The sequence below is a fragment of the Ctenopharyngodon idella genome, chromosome 17, assembly GCF_019924925.1.
Source record: "Ctenopharyngodon idella isolate HZGC_01 chromosome 17, HZGC01, whole genome shotgun sequence".
Taxonomy (NCBI): domain Eukaryota; kingdom Metazoa; phylum Chordata; class Actinopteri; order Cypriniformes; family Xenocyprididae; genus Ctenopharyngodon; species Ctenopharyngodon idella.
Window position 1 is genome coordinate 12,677,709 of NC_067236.1, and position 23,308 is coordinate 12,701,016.

The 23,308-nt window shown below is 36.5% G+C and overlaps 1 protein-coding gene across 5 annotated transcripts in view; it reads right to left on the minus strand.

Moving 5' to 3' along the window:
• The window catches only part of babam2 (BRISC and BRCA1 A complex member 2), a 112,035-nt gene that overhangs the window by 55,687 nt on the left and 33,040 nt on the right, over nucleotides 1-23,308 (minus strand). For all 5 annotated transcript variants that reach the window (XM_051869318.1, XM_051869320.1, XM_051869319.1 and 2 more), the window contains one exon: nucleotides 3,062-3,256. In XM_051869318.1, coding sequence (XP_051725278.1) covers nucleotides 3,062-3,256 — 195 coding nt within the window. The remainder of the gene's footprint in view (nucleotides 1-3,061; nucleotides 3,257-23,308) is intronic.

Below are 23,308 nucleotides of genomic sequence, written 5' to 3' on the forward strand. Positions count from 1 at the left end.
AGTACATATTTGGCAACACATGTGAGAGCAATGCCCTGCTCCCTTCAGAGTGTTCACTTCAAATTCTCATCAAATGCTCTCTAGAGTAAGTAGGCCATAGTCATATTCACTTTCAAATGTAATTCGCTGCATGACTCCTTGTTTACATTCATATAATATGCATAACTTGGATTACATAATTTTAAGATGAGGATTACACAAATGTTTCCTAATCACAGTCTGTTATCCCACAGACCACAGTTCACCACATCCCTTTAAAGATTGAAGCCCATGAAGCAACACACTCACACCCACAGCCCAACACACCGCACTCTTCCCAAAAACATGACCATATTACGGAACCCTCTATGTGTCCAGTTGTTAGGGAGTATGTGTTCGTTTTTGTCTGGTTGTGCAATTCGCGTTGCTCTTCACCATGAACCCACTGCCTTGTGTGGGCATCCTGTGACATTGATGCTCAGGCTCACATCAGTCTGTGATTTTAACAGCATAGCACATACATAATGTTGTCGGTTCAAGCCCTAAATGGGATTAACGGTTACCAGTCACCACTGTGCCCTTGAATAAGGCACCTAACCTCAGGGTGTTCCAGGAAGTATATTCCTGTAATAAGAGAACTTGTCGTAGCACTGTATAAAAGTGTCAGCTAATTAACAAATTAGTACACAAAGGTGGACTTTTGTTGATAATTTTGTGAATAAGTACTTTAAAAATGAAAGGGGGTTGTCCCCTGTATATATATATATATATACAGTGCTCGGCGTAAATGAGTACACCCCCTTTGAAAAGTAACATTTTAAACAATAGCTCAATGAACACAAAAACAATTTCCAAAATGTTGACAAGACTAAGTTTAATATAACATTGGTTTAACTTATAACATGAAAGTAAGGTCAATAATATAACTTAGATTACACATTTTTCAGTTTTACTCAAATTAGGGTGATGCAAAAATGAGTACACCCCACAACAAAAACTACTACATCTAGTACTTTGTATGGCCTCTGTGATTTTTAATGACAGCATCAAGTCTTCTAGGCATGGAATGAACAAGTTGGCGACATTTTGCAACATCTATCTTTTTCAATTCTTCAAGAATGACCTCTTTTAGAGAGGATGGAGAGTGATGCTCAACTTGTCTCTTCAGAATTCCCCATAGATGTTCGATTGGGTTCAGATCAGGAGCCACTGAATCACTTTCACCCTGTTCTTCTTCAGAAATCCAACAGTGGCCTTAGATGTGTGTTTAGGATCATTGTCATCTTGGAAAAGTGCACGACGACCAAGGGCATGGAGTGATGGTAGCATCTTCTCTTTCAGTATACAGCAGTACATCTGTGAATTCATGATGCCATCAATGAAATGCAGCTTCCCGACACCAGCAGCACTCATGCAGCCCCACATAAGGACACTGCCACTACCATGTTTCACTGTAGGCACCAGGCATTTTTCTTCGTATTCCTCACCTTGCGACGCCATACAGTTTTGAAGCCATCAGTTCCAAAAACATTTATCTTGGTCTCATCACTCCAGAGTATAGAGTCCCAGTAGTCTTCATCTTTGTCAGCATGCGCCCTGGCAAACTCTAGGTGGGCTTTTTTGTGCCTGGGCTTTAGGAAAGGCTTCTTTCATGGACGGCACCCATGCATGCCATTCCTCTGCAGTGTAGACGCTCCTGTCGAGGTGTTAACTTCCGTGGACGACCTGGACATCTCTGTGAGATGGTTGCAGTTCCATCTTTTTTTAATTTTTGTACCACTTTTGCTACAGTATTCTGACTGATAAGTAAAGCTTTGCTGATCTACTTGTAGCCTTCACCTTTCTGGTGTAAAGAAATTATTTTCTTTCTCAGGTCTTGTGACATTCCTCTTCCATGTGGTGCCATTGCTGACAGCATGAAATGGGAATTGTTTTAACACCCTTTTATAGTCAACTGTCTGTTGGACACCTGTGTAATGAATAATTACTCACCCGTGGTTGAATTCTTGTTAAATTAGACATTTGTAGTCTAAAATATAAATTAGCTTTGCTCCAGAGACTTTCAATGGGGCGTACTCATTTTTGCATCACCCTAATTTGAGTAAAACTGAAAAATGCGTAATCTAAGTTATATTATTAACCTTACTTTCATGTTATAAGTTAAACATATGTTATGTTAAACTTAGTCTTGTCAACATTTTGGAAATTGTTTTTGTGTTCATTGAGATATTGTTTAAAATGTTACTTTTCAAAGGGGGTGTACTCAATTACGCTGAGCACTGTATATATATATATACATATATATATATATACACACATATATATATATATATACACACATATATATATATATATATATATATATATATATATATATACACATACACATACATACATACATCAAACCAAAATTTATTCAGACACCTTGAACATTTCATTCATTAATACAGTTTATTCACTATAGTTTAAAAAAAAATGGTAATAAAATATGACAAGATCTCAGAGTTAAACTGTGTCAGAAAAAATTAGTCAGATAACACTTAAGCAAAACATGGTCAGGTCAAAGTGTCTGAATAATTTTTTGTTTCCAATTTTTTATCAATTTTACTGGTAGTCCACTGTATGAAGAATTTTTGGGTATAATATGTCACAGTTTACTTTATTTTGCTATCCTCACTTAGATAAATGAACTATAGTGTCCTGCACCCACTAGTAAAAATATATCAAAAATGTCTGAATATTTTTTGGTTTGACTGTATATATAATATAAAAAAACAGCTTCACATTATGTAACACTTCAGTTAAAACCAAGATTCAATACATAAATATGACTGGATGAGTCATATTAAACCGATATCATCAATAAAATGTCCATACTAAAAGTGTTTGTATGTATATCACATGGACTGGCAAACCGTCCAGGGTGACTGATTCTTTGCCTTTGGCCCGAGATGCTTGACCCTACATAGAACAAGTGGTTTGGAGAATGTATAGATGGATGGATGTTTACAACAATCCCACTGAATGGAAACATTGGACAGGTATGTTAATGGAAATGTATGAGGTGATGTGGGACGGGTACCCAGCTGTTCTTGCGGCCGGCGTAGATCTCCATACTGCGTCCATAGTTAGGGTCTTCCAGCAGGCTGTCATACTCGAAGAGCAGGCGGGAACTGTCGCGCAGCCTTTGGCACTGGTACTGATGGTACTGCTGCAACAGCTCTTTCACCAGCTGCAGGAGACACTCCGGTTTACCCGCATCCCACGACACCAAGTGCTGCCAGAGGAGAGAAAATAAAAAGAAAGAGAGTGGGAGTCAGCATTTTATCACAAAAAAGAGTAGACAGGGGAACAGAAACATCTAGCACTTTTCAGCCAACTTTTAAGGTTTTGTAAAGCAAATATACATACAGTGCTCAGTGTAAATGAGTACACCCCCTTTGAAAAGTAACATTTTAAACAATCTCAATGAACACAAAAACAATTTCCAAAATGTTGACAAGACTAAGTTTAATATAACATCTGTTTAACTTATAACATGAAAGTAAGGTCAATAATATAACTTAGATTACACATTTTTCAGTTTTACTCAAATTAGGGTGATGCAAAAATGAGTACACCCCACAACAAAAACTACTACATCTAGTACTTTGTATGGCCTCCATGATTTTTAATGACAGCACCAAGTCTTCTAGGCATGGAATGAACAAGTTGGTGACATTTTGCAACATCTATCTTTTTCCATTCTTCAAGAATGACCTCTTTTAGAGACTGGATGCTGAATGGAGAGTGATGCTCAACTTGTCTCTTCAGAATTCCCCAATAGGTGTTCGATTGGGTTCAAATCAGGAGCCACTGAATCACTTTCACCCTGTTCTTCTTCAGAAATCCAAAAGTGGCCTTAGATGTGTGTTTAGGATCATTGTCATGTTGGAAAAGTGTACGGAGTGATGGTAGCATCTTCTCTTTCAGTATAGAGCAGTACACATCTGTGAATTCATGATGCCATCAATGAAATGCAGCTTCCCGACACCAGCAGCACTCATGCAGCCCCACATAAGGACACTGCCACCACCATGTTTCACTGTAGGCACCATGCATTTTTTCTTTGTATTCCTCCCCTTTGTGACACCATACAGTTTTGAAGCCATCAGTTCCAAAAACATTTATCTTGGTCTCATCACTCTAGAGTATAGAGTCACAGTACTCTTCATCTTTGTCAGCATGGGCCCTGGCAAACTTTTTTGTGCCTGGGCTTTAGGGGAGGCTTCTTTCGTGGATGGCACCCATGCATGCCATTCCTCTGCAGTGTATGCCGTATTGTGTCACGGGAAATAGTCACCCCAGTTTGGCTTTCGACTTCTTTAGATAACTGCAGTGAACTTGCATGCCGATTTTCTTCAACCCTTCTCATGAGAAGACGCTCTTGTCGAGGTGTTAACTTCCGTGGATGACCTGGACATCTCTGTGAGATGGTTGCAGTTCCATCTTTTTTAAATTTTTGTACCACTTTTGCTACAGTATTCTGACTGATAAGTAAAGCTTTGCCGATCTTCTTGTAGCCTTCACTTTTCTGGTGTAAAGAAATTATTTTCTTTCTCAGGTCTTGTGACATTTCTCTTCCATGTGGTGCCATTGCTGACAGCATGAAATGGGAAGGGGTTTTAACACCCTTTTATTGTCAACTGTCTGTTGGACACCTGTGTAATGAATAATTAGACTCACCTGTGGTTGAATTCTTGTTAAATTAGACATTTGTAGTCTAAAATTTAGCTTTGCTCCAGAGACTTTCAGTGGGGTGTACTCATTTTTGCATCACCCTAATTTGCATAAAACTGAAAATTTTGCTCTCTAAGTTATATTATTAACCTTACTTTCATGTTATAAGTTAAACAGCTGTTATATAAAACTTAGTCTTGTCAACATTTTGGACATTGTTTTTGTGTTTAAAAAATTGTTTTGTTTTATTGTTTAAAATGTTACTTTTCAAAGGGGGTGTACTCATTTACGCTGAGCACTGTATATGTGTATACAGTCAAACCAAAATTTATTCAGACACCTTAAACATTTCATTCATTAAAACAGTTTAATAAAATATGACAGGATCTCAGAGTTAAACTGTGTCAGAAAAAATTAATCTTAATTATGTCAGATAACACTTAAGCAAAACATGGTCAGGTCAAAGTGTCTGAATAATTTTTGGTTGCAAATTTTTATCAATTTTACTGGTAGTCAACTGTATGAAGAATTTTTGGGTATAATATGTCACAGTTTACATAAAGGAACTATAGTGTCCTGCACCCACTAGTAAAAATCTATCAAATATATCAAAAAAGTCTGAATAATTTTTGGTTTGACTGTATATATATATATCTTTGTGACATCAGCAAAATAGGAAGGTCGTTTCCTGTGTTGCAAATGCAAATAGGGTCATTCTGAATTCATGACGACTTTAAAGGTTACATTGTGAGTTTTCTGTGCCAGCAAATGGAAATAAATGCTATTTCATAAACAGTTTTCCCAGATATTTCCCCATCTGCCATGGTTCATAGAGGTAGTATCGCCCCACTTCCCGCCCACTGGATTGCAAGGCCACTCACAGGAAATTGCTTAACTCTTAAACACATACATTGGGTCTTTACTGTCCCCCTTATTAATTTTTTAAAGTTAGACATCAACCTTGTAAGTATTCCTCAATCTATTTATTATTAACTATATAACAAGAAAAAAATAATTTAAAATATCTTTTTTTTTTTTTATTATATTTTTGTAAAAATTGCATAGGGTCACTGGCGACCCGAGGTTTGTAATAGTATAAGTATATTTTTTCTGCGTAACAATAATTGAATCTCTGATGACTCAATATGTGCAATTCACCATTATTCTTCAAGGTGGCAATGTCTGATACAGAATGATGACATGATGTTTCACTCATAGTCATAATTACCACAGACATAAAACAAAAGAATACAAAAGTATCATAAGCAAAACTTGAAATGGCTCAGCGCTTTACTGCAGAGCAAGTACTGTACACAATCAAACATGAGTATCACTGTCACTTTATGGTGGATCTGATGAAGAAGCTGTCAGCGATCAAAATATTGATTTTGAAGATGTTGAAAATGACAGTTTTGAGAATATGTTTGAAATCGCGAATATGAGCCAGATGCTGAATGCACTGGGGAAATGAGCTCTGACAATGACAGTGATGATGGAAAAACATCAGCTCAAATTGAACCCTTCCAAGTGCCAAAAGGAAATGAAATGTGCATTGTTTTATTCTTTTGTAATTGTTATTAAAACAAATTGTTATTTATACTATTGTGGCAGAAAGAGATCCATCCGTGTTTATATATAGATCCGGGTTGCAAAAGACCCAAATATGTAATAATGATTGGTGGATGAATTTAAGCAAAAACTTTCCTTTCCTTTCCTAATTATATATATATATATATATATATATATATATATATATATATATAATTAGGAAAATATGTAGGGTGACACTTGATAATTTTGATGATATGATATTAAAGATTATAAGGGCACTTTAAAAAAATAATTATGTGCAGGGATAAATTGTTTATAATAAACACTCTAACATTTCCATAAAAAATAATAACTGTTAATTTCATGGTGACTTTAAATATCCATAAAGAATATCCAAACTCTTGAGAGAAATAACCCGAATAAAAGTGTAATTCTTTTGGCATTTAACAGTAAATACTCTCAGAGTACAATCAGTTACTACAACCTTAAACTAGCTTTATGAATCATGAAGTTATCAAAAATCATCTTTGAATGACTCATTTTGAGGCAGATATGATGAGACTGAGGCAATTAAATGCAGGTGGCAGTTTCTAATATGCTGAGCCGGGGTTGTATCACCCTTTATTGTCACAAAGTCAACCTGATGTGGTGGTTTCCGCACTTATGCACCCCCCTTCCCAACCATCTTGAGGCAAATGGCGACACCACAGGATATCCTGCATCAGTGAGGATGCTTTCATCTCCTGACTCTACGTAGCCCAGACGGCAAAAGACGAAGGATTCCAGCTCCGTTTCTTGCTGAGGCATTCTAACAATGTGCCTCAAAGCATGGGAAATTAAGGCACTAAAAAGAGGAAACACTGTTCTCGCACAGATCTCAGATAAGACAGCACAAGACCTTGAGTCTGTGCCATATGTTTAATGCATGCAGGGAACAATGGTTTGGTAAAAAAGCTAGATTTTTGATGGTTTAGACGGCAACCAAGAGCAGGCTATTTCCAGTCTCTCTTACTGTAAACACTCTGCTATTAGGGAAAGAAGCGAGTTGAGTGGGTGTATGCCCATCACAGAGTTTGCATTGCCGTGTTCTTGCGGGCTGCGTGAGCGGGAAAAGGCCTGCATGCCAACACGGTCTACTTGCCTTTCCTCCTCTCCTCCTACAGGCTGACCTCATTTGCATAGGTGATCCCAATTTGCATGAGCTTCCCTGACTGGAGCAGTGCACAGGTATGCAAATTCAGAGTGAGGGGGCAAAAACCAAATTGCCACCTTTTCACGAAGTGTTCCACCATTCTTTTCACTGGCCTAATTCTACCCAACAGCCAGTTCTGTCTCCGAGGCCCAATTGCTTGCTGATGCGTGATACGTACACAAGTTGAAATTAAATTTTAGTGACACTGACTGAAAATAAAATGCAGAATATTAATTTTTGCAAGCAAGTAAATAAACTTGTAGCTCGCTTAAAGAACGGCTCCTTGTCAAGGGTTAAGAATAAGACAAACAAGTAAGTATTGCTGTCATTGCGAGGCACAAACACAGGCTGTGTTAAAATGAGTTTGTCACACGCTGTCTTGGATTTTTAAATGACGGCAATGCAATTTCGGCTTGATTTTCATCGCTTCCATGAATCACTCCATCTACGAGCCTGACTGAGTCACGTACAAGCAGAAGAGAAGAAAGGGGACAGAGCATGCCGTCTGTCCATTGAGGCACACATTACACAACTCATTAACAGCACAACCCACAGCATACAGCTGAGCTTGTTACGTTTCTTGGATCAAATCAAAACGTCTTCTCATAGTTGATGGAAAAGAGGGGGAAAAAATGGAATGGAAAGATAAGAGATGAGCTCTTCAGCCGTGACCGGGTATGATGATCAGGGAAAGAGTGTTGCAGAGCAATATATTCATAGATAAATAAGAAACAAGCTGTTTTCAAAACAGCTAAATAATTTAAAAGTTTTAAAAGTAAACTGTATGGAGCCATTGCAGAGTGGTTAGTACACATGCTTTAACACAGTGGTGCTCAAATAGGCAACATAAAATAAAACTATTCAAACATGTGCCCCATTATAGGTAACACGAAAGGATAAAATAAAATAAAAAAAAATATATCAAATGTGCCACATTACAGAAAATATGAAATCAAAATCGTTCCATTTAATTGTTCCATTAATTCCATTTTGTGAAAAAAACAAAAAAAACAATAACATGGTCATCGGATCAATGAACATCAAATTGATCATCAGAAAATAAAAACAGTGAACTTTCTTTTGCTGCATCACCTCGGTATATTGTTTGATAATGTTAACCAATATGGTTTATTCAGGTATGCTTACATTTCTTTATCCAATCCAAATAAATCACAAGGATATTTGCTGAATAATATGCGTCACTGATACCATGTGGAGTTTAGGAAAGACTTCCCAATGTTGTACTGAGTCACGGCTAAACAATTATCTTCCTCACCCTGGTTGAGAATGACCTGAAAAACACTCTAAAAACTGTTCCACTGTTACAGAATTTCAAATTCTTTACGGGATCAGGGGGTCATGAGAAAGTCAACGTTTCAACATATGAGGAGTGGTTTTCTGGATAATGTTTTAAGTCTTACTTTAAAAGTGAGATGACATCATTGCCCAGCATAACTCCCGTTGGTAGGGAGTAAGCCATGTGTGAGAAACAGTTCTAAGATGGCCATTATTCATATTAATACAGGGTGGATATCTGCTATGGAAATGATAAAGATAAACAGTTTGTATTACAGTTAGCTATGCAATTAAGATGCAATTCAGCCTCATTTAGATTTACAAGGTCTTTATTCATTTTGAGATTAATAGGAACATTTCCATTACAATGCAATTTAAGCCTAGATATGTTATCCTCCATTAACTAACACTGTGAACTGTACACTGAACACTATGACATGGTAACCATGGAATTGTCCAAGATGGTGAACGTAATGAGAATGCCCTTGTGGCCTAATCTGTAAAGTCTATGGCCGCATTTACAATGCAAGTCTTAATGCACAGATCCGATCTTTTGACCATATCCGATTTTTTTGGACGACGTGCTTACATTTCTTTTAAAAGTGGCCTGTATCCGATGTCTCCTTTTTACACTGCACTTGGTGAAACGTACCAAAAATAGCATATATGACATCACAAATCAATTTCAATGGTACATTGAGTTTAATTTATTGACACGGAATTTATACAGAAACACTTAATGCAATAGTTACATCCCAACATCAAAATAATACAAATTCTTCACGACAGTATACGAGCGCAACTCCGCTGGAAGTGTGCGAGTTGAATAATACTCGATATTTGTTAAACGTGTCACAGCTTCTGGGCTCGAATCCGCCGTCCTATACTAGGTTTTTTTAGTCATTAAAACCAATGCATTCATCAGTCATTGTATATAAAGGGCAGGTACAAGTTTGTGTGCTTTTTATTTTGTGGTTTCAATGGAATGAATAGGTAGAGTCTCCACAACGGGGGTGAGGCGCGCGTCTGTGCACGAGCCGTTGTCACTGACAACAGCGGCAACGAGCACTCAGTGTGATTTCAAGAGCAACACATTTCAACGTCAGATCGCCTTTTATTTAACACAAACAAATGAAATTAATACTCTGCCAGTCAACTAGAGATGTTTCGTTTGTTATAGGTATGTCTGTACCGTGAAATGTTAAAAAAAAACTCACTTTTCAGTGACGCATGAGTCGCATTTACAGGGGAATATCCGATCTGCCCGCTTACACGGCAGGCGCAAACGCACGTATCCGATTCATATCTGATTTATTTCCACATATGAATGAGGCCTGAAACCGATCTGTGAAAATCTGAATCCATGCGCTTTTTTCCTGCTTACACGATCGTGGCTCATATCCGATCTGTGCCACATGGGAGGAAAAAAAATAAATCGGAATTGGGTCACTTGAACCACGCAGTGTAAATGGGGCTAAAGAGACCATAAAAGTCTCATTTGTCATTTTAAAATTCAGATGGGTGCTCACAAGTGTTCTCTTTGCAGCCACACTGACTTTTCTTTTGCAAAGTGTGCACTGTTGTGAATTTTACTACATTTACTACAATTTTACTACATTAGCAGACTACTACATTATGCCACCAAAGTACAGACTTGGAGAACTGGAGGACATCTGCAGAACTGAAGCATGTTACAACTAGGGAAAACCTTCACAAATAATAATAATAATAATAAAAAACATAAGATTGTAAGCGTGCATAAGGTCATAAAGTGACAGCAGCCAAATACAGTATACTATACTATGTCCTTCATGTTAATCAAACAACAAAAGAAAAAGAAAGAATCACTCACTGCTCTTAACTTTTGTAGCTTTAATAAGAATCAATGTAAGTTTAAATGAAAAAGTGAAAATTTTAAATTTTAAATTTAAGTAATCAAATGTAAAATATATTTTCTTACTTATTAGTACTAGTTAGACTGACCTACCTGAAAAAAATAAGCTCCGTTTATTCCATTTGTATCTTTGTTCTATTGTATTTATTATTAACTGTTTACTTGCTTATAGGATTTTTTCTTATATTTGGCTGTATAAGAAATTAATAATTGAAATTGGTAGCAAGAATTGGCATTTAAAGTTAAAACCTTACCAACAACCTTATTTCCAGCCAAGAAATAAATATACCGTAATATGTATTTTTATAATGAAATAAAATTACTCATATCATGAAGTAAGATTTTGGTTATATTGCCCACCCCTACTATGAATGCAGAATCATTAAAGGAAATCTAATTGAATCAAATTGATCTGAATTTGCAAAAATTGTTGCTGAATCGAATACCTATTAATTGTAAATCAATTCATACCACTAGATTAAACAGTCACGAGATTAACGACGTTTAACAGATATTTTTCCACTAACTGGAAGACTGTGCTAGGATGATCAGAGTAGCACAAAAAAAGAAACCATAGAGCATTTTGCCTTCGCCACGTCATTGTGTTTTGAAGGAACTGTGAATGACATCACTTCATATGAGAATCATGACGGCTGTGTAAAGCACAACCTCTTATTTGACTGCTTTTCACAAATACTGAGTATAAATGACCCCAGAAAACATCTGAGGCATTCAGCAGCTAAACTCATGCCAGAAACAGTATGAGCCAGCTGATGATGACATAACCACAGTGGTTCACATACACAAGCCATCTCCATTAGCCACTTTTATTAGTCATTGGTCTATTTTAAGATCTTTCTGTTTTAAGATCAAAAGTGTCAAAAGTCAAAGCTATTTGCATGCCACATCAACAAGAAAGAAAGAGTTAAGCACTAAATGCAAAACTCTTGTGCTGGTTAGAAGAGTTGACAATAACAGTCTCATCTTTCAGTCTGACCTCTGTTCGTCTGGCCACTTGTCTGTATGTCTCTCCATAGATCAATCTGAGCAGAAAGAGAGAAAGATGCCATTGTGTTTGGAGAGGGAAGGGCTCATCCCTTCTGCTAGGAGAGGAAGCTGGGGCAGAGGCAAGAAGCTTACACCAGCAATGACCTCATCGTCCTGGGCTGTCTACGGTTACCAGCAACAACAGGATTCCCGTAATGAGTGGGCGACGGAAAACAAGTTGGATATTGTTTAGGTATGTTTCAGGATGAAGCAATGAACAGCCTGAGGAGAGTTAAGGAAGAAAAAAACCCGAAGAAAGCCAATGTGAAGAATGTGCTGTGTCAGAGGAACTGCGTTCGGACTTAACCAGGGCCCCTGGAGTGTCTCTGTCACTTTATGCTACCTAGACAATACAATTGAGACTGAAGTCTGTCGCAAAATGGTAGATACAGCCAATAAAACAAAAGGCCTACGCAGGTACAGTGATGCAATATTTACACTTGTTCTGAGTCATTCCAAGTCCTGTCTGCCTGGAAACCACTGCTTCAATGCAATCTTTCAACACGTACTTCATTCTGTAACACCCCATCATTACACACATTACACAGAAATGAAAAATTGACCACATAGAGACAAAATGTGTTTAAAATTGATTCATTTTCAATGAATGACACCCTAAATCAAAATAGAACAAACTGTATTCTCTTAAACATAATATCATCCTAATTTTAACAGAAAAGACTGTAAAAATGCTACTGTAATCTCCTGCTAATTGGTTAACTGTAAGTTTTCTTACTCTATATGAAAAAAAAAGGGGGAAATTACAAACTAAATTCATTTTTGGAAGTGAAAAACAAGTCGTCATAATTTACAGTGAGAAAGCTCACATTTGATGGTTGTTCAAATTTTTTTTTTCCATTTAAACTTCCTTTTGTATCCATTTTATGATACATCTTGTTAAATTAATGTTTAGTGTCTTGTATGTTACAATGACGGTGTTTTATGTTTATGACAACATGCACCTACTATATATTAGTACTTCCTTCAGCTTGTGGAAAAGCTATTTGTGATAAACAATGATTCAATACATGGCTTTCTGGCAACCGCAGAGTTTTTTTTATTTTTTTTTTACCATATATTTCACTTATCATTTTATTATTATTATTTTTACAGTGTAGATATTTATATATTATAGAGTATTACATAAATGTGGAATCAACAATTCAACCTGCATCAGTCTCTTACGTGACTTGAACAACTGTCTTTTTTTTTTTTTTTTGTAAATGAGTTGTATTATGCTATAATTACAACAATGTTCTAGTGGTTAGCTTTGAGGTCATTTATAAGTGTTTAATGTAACAGATACACATTAAAATTCACTTTATTTGACTTAAAATTTGTCTCTTACTAATTCTGAATTACAATTGCTACATAGAATTCAATGCACTGGGGAACATTGACAGAAATAGTGAATCTTATCACTTAAATATATATATAATGTTCTGCAGATTGAATAAAGTCTTTTTGCTTCCCTGTTAGTATGTGGCCACACTTGGGAGCACTTTAAGAGGGGAGTGCGAGTTCCTGTAGCTTTATCTGTCAGAGCTGGGCTGAGGCTGATGTGCCGTGGGCGTGACGCCTCCGGGTTCAGTAACGCCCGAGAGGCACACCCTGTCCTCCTCACCTTCAGAGTAAACCTCCCACACACGCACACGCACACACACACACGCGCACACACACACACACACACACACACACACACACACACACACACACACACACACACACACACACACAGCAAGAGCTCCTCTGACAGTGGCTTTCTGCATAATAATGCATCAGTCACAACAAAATCTGTTGGTGAGCTAATTAAATGTTGGAACTTTGTTGATTAAACCACATGAGGACTTTCTGTATTGGGTAGATCGATGCAGTCTGCCAGGAGCTTAAAGCTTTTCAAATTTTGCAAATAGAACAGGAAACATAGAAACAGGAAAATCTGTAAATAGGGAGCAAATGTAATGTAAGGTCGTGAGGTTGAACTCTTTAACACTTGTTTCTGTTTCTCTTTATAAGAAGAGCTGTCATCTGAAATTCAGAGATAATTTTTTAGGGTACTGCTAATATTTAAGCACCTTAATATAATTTTTAGCGCCGCTGGCAAACAGCCCCAATAAATAGCAACAAACTTGAGCAGCAAATTAAAAAGAGGAAAAAATATTTTGAGTATTAAATTAATCTGAGCTAGCGTCTAATTTGTGTGTGGGCAAGTGTTCAGTTTTCCTCATGAAGAGTGTCTAAAGAGTGCCAAGTTTAAGATCACACTAAATTGATTTTGTCATGTGTTAAAGGGGACTTGGCTGATGAGGTCCAGAATGTTCTCTTCACATGAACATGGTGCTTTAAAAAAAGAAAAAAGAAAAACCCTGAAGGCACATCCCACAAAAAGGGTACAAAATAGGCATTTAAACTCTACAAAAAAATCTTTTTTTCCCAAACAAAGTGTCAGTAATATGCATCTAACCGTATAGATAACAAGAAACAAGAGAATTTCCCAAGTAGAAAACATTGGCTTGACCTTACCATTCATACATAAATATACCATTTTAAACAAAGCATCAAACTAACTTTGGGATTTGCTTTAGCAGAACAGGAAGGAAGAGGAAGTGGTGGTTAACAAAGTGTGCCCAGGTTTGCCTGCGTCTGTATATGGTCACCCTGCACTGCATTGTTGTGTAACGGGAGATGAGGTGTTCCTTCAGCAGGATAGAACAGCAGATTCTATTAAAATGATTTTTACTGCATCCACCACAGGGCCTTCCATTCAGCATTTCCTTTCCCATGACAGAATAGTTTATATTGAAAATAACTTTTTCCTTTCAGTATTTTAACCTTTTTTTCTTTAAAGTATATATGATACCTTGTCATGAAAAACTCAATGGCATAACGCTAGGGTGTTAGGAGTGGTTGCCAGGGCATTGCTATGCAGTGTTGTCAACTATTTTCAATGGAAAGTAGATAAATCCTACTCAAAAAGTAGTTAAATGTCGCTGGATGACATAATGCCTGCTCACATACTGTATTTTGATACAATATATAGCCAAATGTCCAATAAAGTTGCTCTCATTTACATATTTTCTGTCTGATAACGGAAATCGTATGATATAGTGACTGACTACATGTTAACCAGCAGTCCAAATATTCGCTAGTCACTTTTTTGAAAAAGAGTCAAAAAAGGGTAAAGAAAAGACTTTAATCTAGCGACAAAGTTGCTAAATTGGCAACACTGTTGTGGTCGTTAGCGTAGTTGCTAGGATATATGTTCTGGATATTTGATTTCAGTCTCTATGATATTCTGGAGTCTCTCACTTCAAAATCCAAGATGTTTTTTTTTAAACCTATTTTATAAATAAAAGTTGCAAGAATGATTTCTTAGTAAAGTAACAACATACTTAGAGTATAAGCTGCATAATTTCATGCCAAGAGTTCAGGATGGGTTGAAGCAAGAATGAGGCATTGACATATCCAGTTCAACTGCTTTAACATGACAAAGTGGAGATAATTTGTATGGCTTTACTGTTTCATACCACTTTATTGTTTAGTTTGAAGTCAATGGTCACCATGAAGTGGTGATCTCAAGTGAGCTTAAACTACACTAAATCTAAAATAGTGCTTTGTTACTGCAGGTAAACCAGGTTTTTTTGTTTGTTTTTTTTGCTCTAACCGGTTTTTCTGTGAGTGGATTACACAGCACTTAAAATCAGCAAAGGGTGCCGAGATGCCTTCACACTCCCGCATACGTCTGGATTTATGGCAGCTGAGGGTATTTCCGACCATACACTCATGGTTCAGGTGCAGGCTAGATGCAGATATTTACAATTATTACTTTAAACACTTCAAACTGCAGTTCAAAGCAGAATTCCTGGTGTGTAGGAGACCTGGAAGCAAACAGGGCTGGAGGATTGAAAAGGCTGAAATTACACAGGTCACTCAGGACAGAGTGTTGCAAAATGTTTAGGAAATTCCAGATGGGCAGATTTAGGAAGCTGGAGAAGCTACCATTAAAAGAAAAAAAAAGTTTAAAGGATAAAAATATAATTCTGTAGGTGAAAGTGTTTGTCAGACCAGTTAATATGACAGTGACTTAAGACTACAGGCTGCATGAAGTCTTGTGTTTTTTTTCCACTTGGAATTCAATCCGTTTTTTTTCTTGGTCTTTCTTTTCTTTCTCTTTAGTTTTCTTGTCTGGTAGACATTTCAGAAAATTAGCTCTTACCAACCTAATCTTGGTTGTAAATAAGATGTCTCCAGGGTTCAGGCCTTGTTCCAGCAATAAACTTATTTAGTTCCCAGCAACTTGGGCAAATCAAAACAAGGCCATACAGATAAAGCAATAAAACAATGCATTCTCTATAATTTTACCAGAAACAACGGTCACCAAATTAGAAAAAAAAGTGACAGGCTGTACATTAAAGGGTTAGTTCACCCAGAAATAAAAAATCTTTTTCTCATTTTAAAGTTGTTCCAAACCTGTAAGAATGTGGGTAGCAAGACAGATGACTGTAGCCACTGACTTCCATAGTATGGGAAAAAAAATACTATGGAAGTTAATGGCTACTGTCAACTGTATAGTTACCTAACATTATTCAAAATATCTTCTTCTGTGTTCAGCAGAAGAAAGAGATTCAAACAGGTTTGGAACAACTTGAGGATGAGTAAATGATGACATATTTTTCATTTTTGGGTGAACTATCTCTTTAACACTTTATCCAGGCATTAGTGTCCGCTGGCTGTTCCCAAAATCTCTCTGGCCGACACACTTCCCGGCAGTTTCCTGGACGGTATGAACGGTGTATTCAGGCAATGCCAAAACACAACCCCTCCTACCTCTCTATTGTCAATGCTTCATCCTTCCCATGATGCCAAGTGACTCGTAAAAACAGAACTGCCGGTGTGATTGCCAGAAGTAGGCCTAAAAGAACTTTTAGGCAATTCCGGGAGACCAATGAAATGCCCCGTGGGGACTGATGGGAAATTATGTATCCAGAAGGAGGGGTAGGGGCAAATGACAGGCACTTTAATCCATAACATAAAAATTACCCATACAGGGATGACACAATATCCACTTATTGTAACCCTGTGATACTAACTCTACCTAAATTCATAAAGCTACTGCATCATTAGAGGAATTTAAGTTTAGAATGGCAACAAAAAAGTAAAAAATTTACATAGATATATTTTCTATTTAAACACAAGCATACGTTGCAAGCATACAATTTTAAACACAAACATACGATTTTAACATTTGTCTAACATCATAAATTTTGAATTATATAGATATAAATAATAAAATTAATTATGAAATCTGACCTAAAAAAAAAAGAAATATGTAATTTATTTTTCTACAATAGCTATGTTTCCAACCACCTATTTTTATGCGTATTTTGGGATATCGCATTAAAAAATACTGAATGGAAATGCCAAGATGCACATAAATTCTAAAAATGCGCATTAAAAAAACTTATATGCTCAGTTGAAGTGGATACATCTTTTATCCGATAAAAAGACGCCCATAATCTATGATGGAAACACATTTACCGAATGAATCCCTCAATGCGCAACAAACATCTCTTGTGACTTTGCCTCAACAGTGGATGTGATTGGATAACTGGACTAACCAGCGGACCAGTCGCATCGCACAGCATCTCAAATGTTGGTTTGATCATTATGAAATGCCTCAGCCAAAGTCTGTCAAGAATGATTTGTTATAATTCCCTGCCAGAAGTGTCTCACATGACTGCATTCCCAAACATTACGGAAGATAAAAAGCATTTATAGCATTTCGTCTACGTGTTATTTATGATGGAAGAAAAAAGATCAAAAAAGACATAAACAAACACACTCCTTCCGAGGTGCAGGTCAAGAGAGATAAATCTAAATATACATGAGATATGTGGAAGATCTCATGTATATCTGGAAGAAAAAAGAGCCACAGTTTCTTCCCCAATTGCAGCAACTTCCATTTTTATCACAGATATTTTGCGCCAATTTCCCAGGTTGTGACGATTTTGTTTCTCATTAACATGTAGAATGGAAAAGCTGCTTTATTCACAAATGTTTTATGCAATATTCCAATTTTGCACACAAGTTAAATTCACAACTTTGGATGGAAACATAGCTAATGACAGTGGTTAAGATCGAACAGAAAATCTGAGATTCAGTGAATTTAGCTGTTCAAACTCACACTGTCATTCAAAAAACATGTCTCAAAAAAAAAAAAAAAAAAAAAAAAAAAACACACACACACATTTGGGGCACAGCTGTGGTGTGAACATAGATCTACTTCTAAAAGAACCAAACAGTTGCTTAAGGTCAGATGTATATCTCAGAATAATCAAGTGAATGACACATCAACCAATGCAAATCTGCTGATTACAGTTTAAATGTACTTGTACAGTGGGAAAAAAAGCCTGTATCTTGACTCTACTGTCTATGGTTTCACTTGTTCAGTCATTTAGTGTTATTCTTTTCACCTTACACCATTCAAACAGTTCAATAGTCCCACTATGATATTAGGTTACAATGCCTTTTAAACTTGAAGCTCCTTAATAAAGTGTCGGTTGCACCACGGTCGAAACAAGGTCACACAAAAACGTGGAACATAACAGGATTATGCGTCGCATGAATCATTAATATAAGCCTAAACAAGACATCACCACAGGCTGAGATGTTTGCTGTCTAGACTGCAGCCTCCATTCTCTGAATCCCGGTGAAACTTAAACTGAGCGTGCTTTGATCTCTCCAGTTTTCCCATGGCTAACGTCAGATGTTCCATCCCAGAGCTTAGACCACTGTCTCAGCCACCTCACCACAATTAGCTGCTCTTTCCTCAACGACCAGAAAAGCCACTAATTAAAATTAAAAGTAGTAAAGCTCTCTACGGCAGTGTTAGTGTTTGACAAAGGTTAATTAGAGACACTAAATGGAGGCATGTAGCAGACAGGCATCCCTTACTCATGTTTAAATAAATGTAGATGTGCTTTACTTTCACTCTCATTCTGCTTTTCACCAGACATAATATTTTTGTTTCAGTTATAGAAAAAGAAGTTTGTAAAGGGGATGCCAAGGTGATAAATTAATATGAAATTAGTCAGTATAAAACAGAAACTGCTGTATCAAACCTGTATACATTTTTTCCATACCATGGAAGTCAATGTGGTCCATTGTTTGGTTACCAGCATTCTTCCAAATATCTTCTTGTGTGTTTAGCAGAAGAAAGAAATTCATACAGGTTTGAAACAACTTTAGGGTCTAACTATCCCTTTAAAGCAAGCAGCTTTACAGTATGAAACATAAAAAAACATAAAACATAAAAAACAGTGTCAGTGTCGCATTCAATTAGAATTACAACTTTAATCTAGAAAAGTTGTACTATAAAGCAGCTCTCCAGTGTGTTGATGTTTTTACTTGTGTCTGACTTCAACAGACTGAACAGAAAAAATGAACTAGAAAAGATTTCTACATCAATGAAGGAGAAGCCCCAGAGCCACACCAACCTATTATATATCGCCACGGTATTTACCATTCAGAGTGAACTTTTTAGTATAGTTCACTTTGGCAAGCTGTTTCGACCTCCTTGAAACCAACTCCAAGCCAGCTTCGTTTTGACCTGATTTTGTTCGAAAAGATCTCAAACCAGTTCATTCTTTGATTTCGCCTGAAATACATCAGGGCCTTACTTGCTAATTGATGTCTGGCTTCCTAAACCTGAATGTAGAAGTACTGTCACTTAATTATGAACTTTCCACCAAATTGTGCAAGTGAATGGTTAGAGGAATTATGTAAGAATGGAATAAAGTATGGTTTTTGGTCCACAGAATGCTGAATCAATTTGGTTCAATGTTACATTAGACTACACCATAGCATAGACTGTGCTCAGTCTGAAAATGAAGCATTGTTATGGTTCCCCAACTAATGAGGAACAAAGGACTAAGGATTCTCAGTAGCAACCTCTGTGTACATTACTTTAAGACAGAACCATACATCTGTGTTGTGTTTCATTTTCTTTGTTCATGATTTAATTTTATAATTAGTAGTCATTTATGTAGTTGTAATTTGATTTATTATTTAATCATTTATCCATCATTTTATTATTATTCATTTGTACTTTTACGTTTTCATATTTTACATTACTATATTTTCTTTCTATTGTTGTCTAATCTTATGATTGTGTGATTTCAAAGGGATGTTTGTCTTCATAAGTAAGAGATAAGAGAATGTCTCCATTTCAAGGGTTTTAACGTCACATGCAGGACAATGTTGTGAAGCAGTAATTTTCCATTGCTTTTCCTTTGGTATAATAACACTTGTTGGATTTGTAGTGGTCAGACAAGGTCTGAGACCTGAAAAATATTCAATTAAGATTACAGTGTAAAAAAAAAAAAAAATCCTGGCAGCTGTGGTTGCCAGAATAATTCTGTAAAAAATACAGTAAAAATGTAAACATATTTACAGAACAACCTGTAAATTTTACAGTATAAAACTGTAATTTACAACCACCATAATAATGCAGGTGGTAAAAGACGAATCATGAAGTTCATCACAAGTAGCCATTCCACAAGCTGAAATATACTAGTATACAGAAGGTACACAGTCATTCATGCAAACACTAAACACCATCATGGTAACACACACGACACTAAAATAATGCAATAAACATTCATTAACCAACAGAAGATGAAACATGAAACCCAAATGTGCATAACTGATAACAAAAACTATTAAGAAACATTTTTATTATTTGTGATTTTTATAATTTGACCTTTTTTACTTCTAAAAATGGTACATTTAGCAGTATTTTACTGTAAAAATGACATGACATGACATCTTCTTTTTTTTTTTCAGTTTTTCCCTGTATATAGTACGGGAACTTACTGTTACCCTATTAACAGTTTTTTTTTTTTTTTTTCCAAAGCATTTTTAAAATATTTTAACGTTAAAATTACACTGATTTTATAAACTGGAAACTTCGTCTGCTGCTTCTCTCAGGCTGATAGAAGACTGTTAATAGAGTTTTGGGCACCAGACAAGATTTGTTGTTTACAGGTTTTACTGGTTTTGGATTCCAGACAAAACAGATATCTTTTAAAAGGATCCAGTGTCAGATCTGATATTTTTGACGTGGAGATCCATACGATCTAACAGCTTTCACACAAATAACGTATGTTAGCCCACGCAATGCTGGGGAGCTACTTCAGTCATGCATGTCCTCCTGTCTATTTGAAAGGGTTAAGAACAAAACCAAGCTTACTTTTCAATATAATATCATGAATATCTTGTTCTTCTTTAGCTCAAATCAAGCTTAAAAAAAATCTTCATTTTCAGGTTCAAGCTAATGTGCATAAATGTTCTAAAGTGAAGACTGAGAACATGAAACTAGCAATGAAGAACAGCCATCAGCCATCCCTACAGCCATCCTGTTGAATGATACAATTTCTCCTATTCAAATTTTCAGTGAGTGGCCTCTCTTATTTTTAAAGCTGCTGTCTGTACAATATGTATATACTGAGCGAGTACATCATGAATCCATTTTCCAAACCATGTTTTTGTCTTATCCTGAATCACTACGGTACATCTTTGGTATAAGTCAGTACTGGAATTTTAAAAACGCTGTTGAGCTGTTGACCTCTGATTGGCCATTGTGTTTACACGCTCATCAGATATGTCTGTGATTGGCCGGTCTGCTGATAGACACCTGTTTTCAAACACTCCCGCTTTCAAAACGCTTTCAAATTCAAATACTTCCAAGTACTTTCAAACGCTCTCGTGCGTTGATCATTGTAGCCAATCACAGACATATATGTTGAGCGCGTGAACACAATGGCCAATCAGAGGTGTTTACGAATCCTCTCAACAGCGCTCAAAGCGTCACATTTTTAGTACTCTGTATCAAAGTTGGTACTTTTGGCAACACTGATACAGACTATTTTAGACCGGTCGGGTCACCACGGCTGCGGAGTAGCCCAGTACCTGCGTGACTCGTCACAGACATAAAAAGAGAGAAGTAGCTCCGGCTACAATGTTCTTCTGCAAGATGCATTTTGTTTATTAACCGCTAGAACACCAAAAAATATGGACTGCAGCTTTAAGTGTTACCCTTCATGCTCTTCTAAACTGGTCTATGATATCTGTTTGATATCTGTTTGCTTGCTCTGTCTGCACTCTCTGACCTTCATCAATGAAAGTGCCAAGGCTTGAGTCTCTCAGGTCCTCAGGTGCTATATGAATGAAAAGTATCTGAATGAAATTGATTCAGCCGCTGCTGCTTGGAGCTCGCTGAGTCATATTGTGTTTCATGCAGTGATTTCACAGCTAGCCAAATCAAACTTGTGATCTCTGTGGTAGCAACCCAATCACAGCCTGGTCATAATGTTATAGTGCTTTTACTTGAGGAAATCATATTATGATGCAAATACTAAGCGCAAAAATGAGCCTAATGGCATCTATATTGTTGTTTCTATATGGTGTATTGCATTACAAATGTTTTTTTTTTTGTTTTTTTTTGTTTTTTTCATATGTGCCTAAAATATGATAAAAGTCTTATTTGCATTCATGCACATCCAGACAGTTTTGGCACCAAATGTCACTGGTCTTCAGAAATCACTGATGTTAAATCTGCAGTTACATGTCTTCATACCCCATATTTTAATGTACACAAACACATACAAATTGAACTTTGATGTGTGGCTCTCACAAAGCTTGCATTTGGCTTCATAAGAAGCACACAAGTCATATAAAGTACAGTTGAGATACTTTTATTTAGTGTTTTCAACATTTTTAGAGCTTCATTCTGCCAAATTTGTTGTTAAATGTTGATAAATGATTACAGAATTTTCACTTTTGGGGGAACTATTACTTTAAGTGCAATCTCTGAGAATATAGTTATTAATGTGTCTGTAATAAGCCAGATATTTACAAAATTAAAACTTGAAAACTTCATTAATTAACTTTACTCTAAAAATACAGTAGAAAGGATGAGAAGACTCTGGTAACACTACTTTTCACACCTTAGTAAATCTTCTGGTGTCAGCGTTTCACGTAAACCCACCATTCGAGGCATGGAAACAAAATGGGGGTTAGCAGCTAATAATACTTGTGACAGACTGTAAACAACCTCAAGTTTTGCTGAGACATCAGGAATTCCTCACAGCAGTGTGAAAACTGGGCAGTATTACATGTAGCTGGAAAACAAGCATGTGTCCACCATCTGAATGCTGGTGTTGTGAAAATTAGAATCATCAAATGTATTAACAGTGAGAACAAATGTGGATTTATTTGTCGTTAGCTTAGCAACATGCTAACATCAAAATGTCAATCGTGCCTCATAACGTGCCAGTCGGAATCAAACTTGATGAAGGGAGTAATGAAAGACAACATCAACATCATCTCTATCTTCACATGGAATGTTACCGTATTTTTTATTGCTGTTCATTTACAAAGTGTGATGAATGTGTATAATATATCACGACTAAACAAAACTTTTTTAGTATTCTAATATACTTACATTTATATATGAACTCATATTCTCCCACCACCTACTTTTAAAATGAATCGCAAGTCTCTCAAACATGTCATCTTTGTAGTAGCAACACAATTTCAGCCTGGTCATAATGTTATAAGTGCTTGTACTC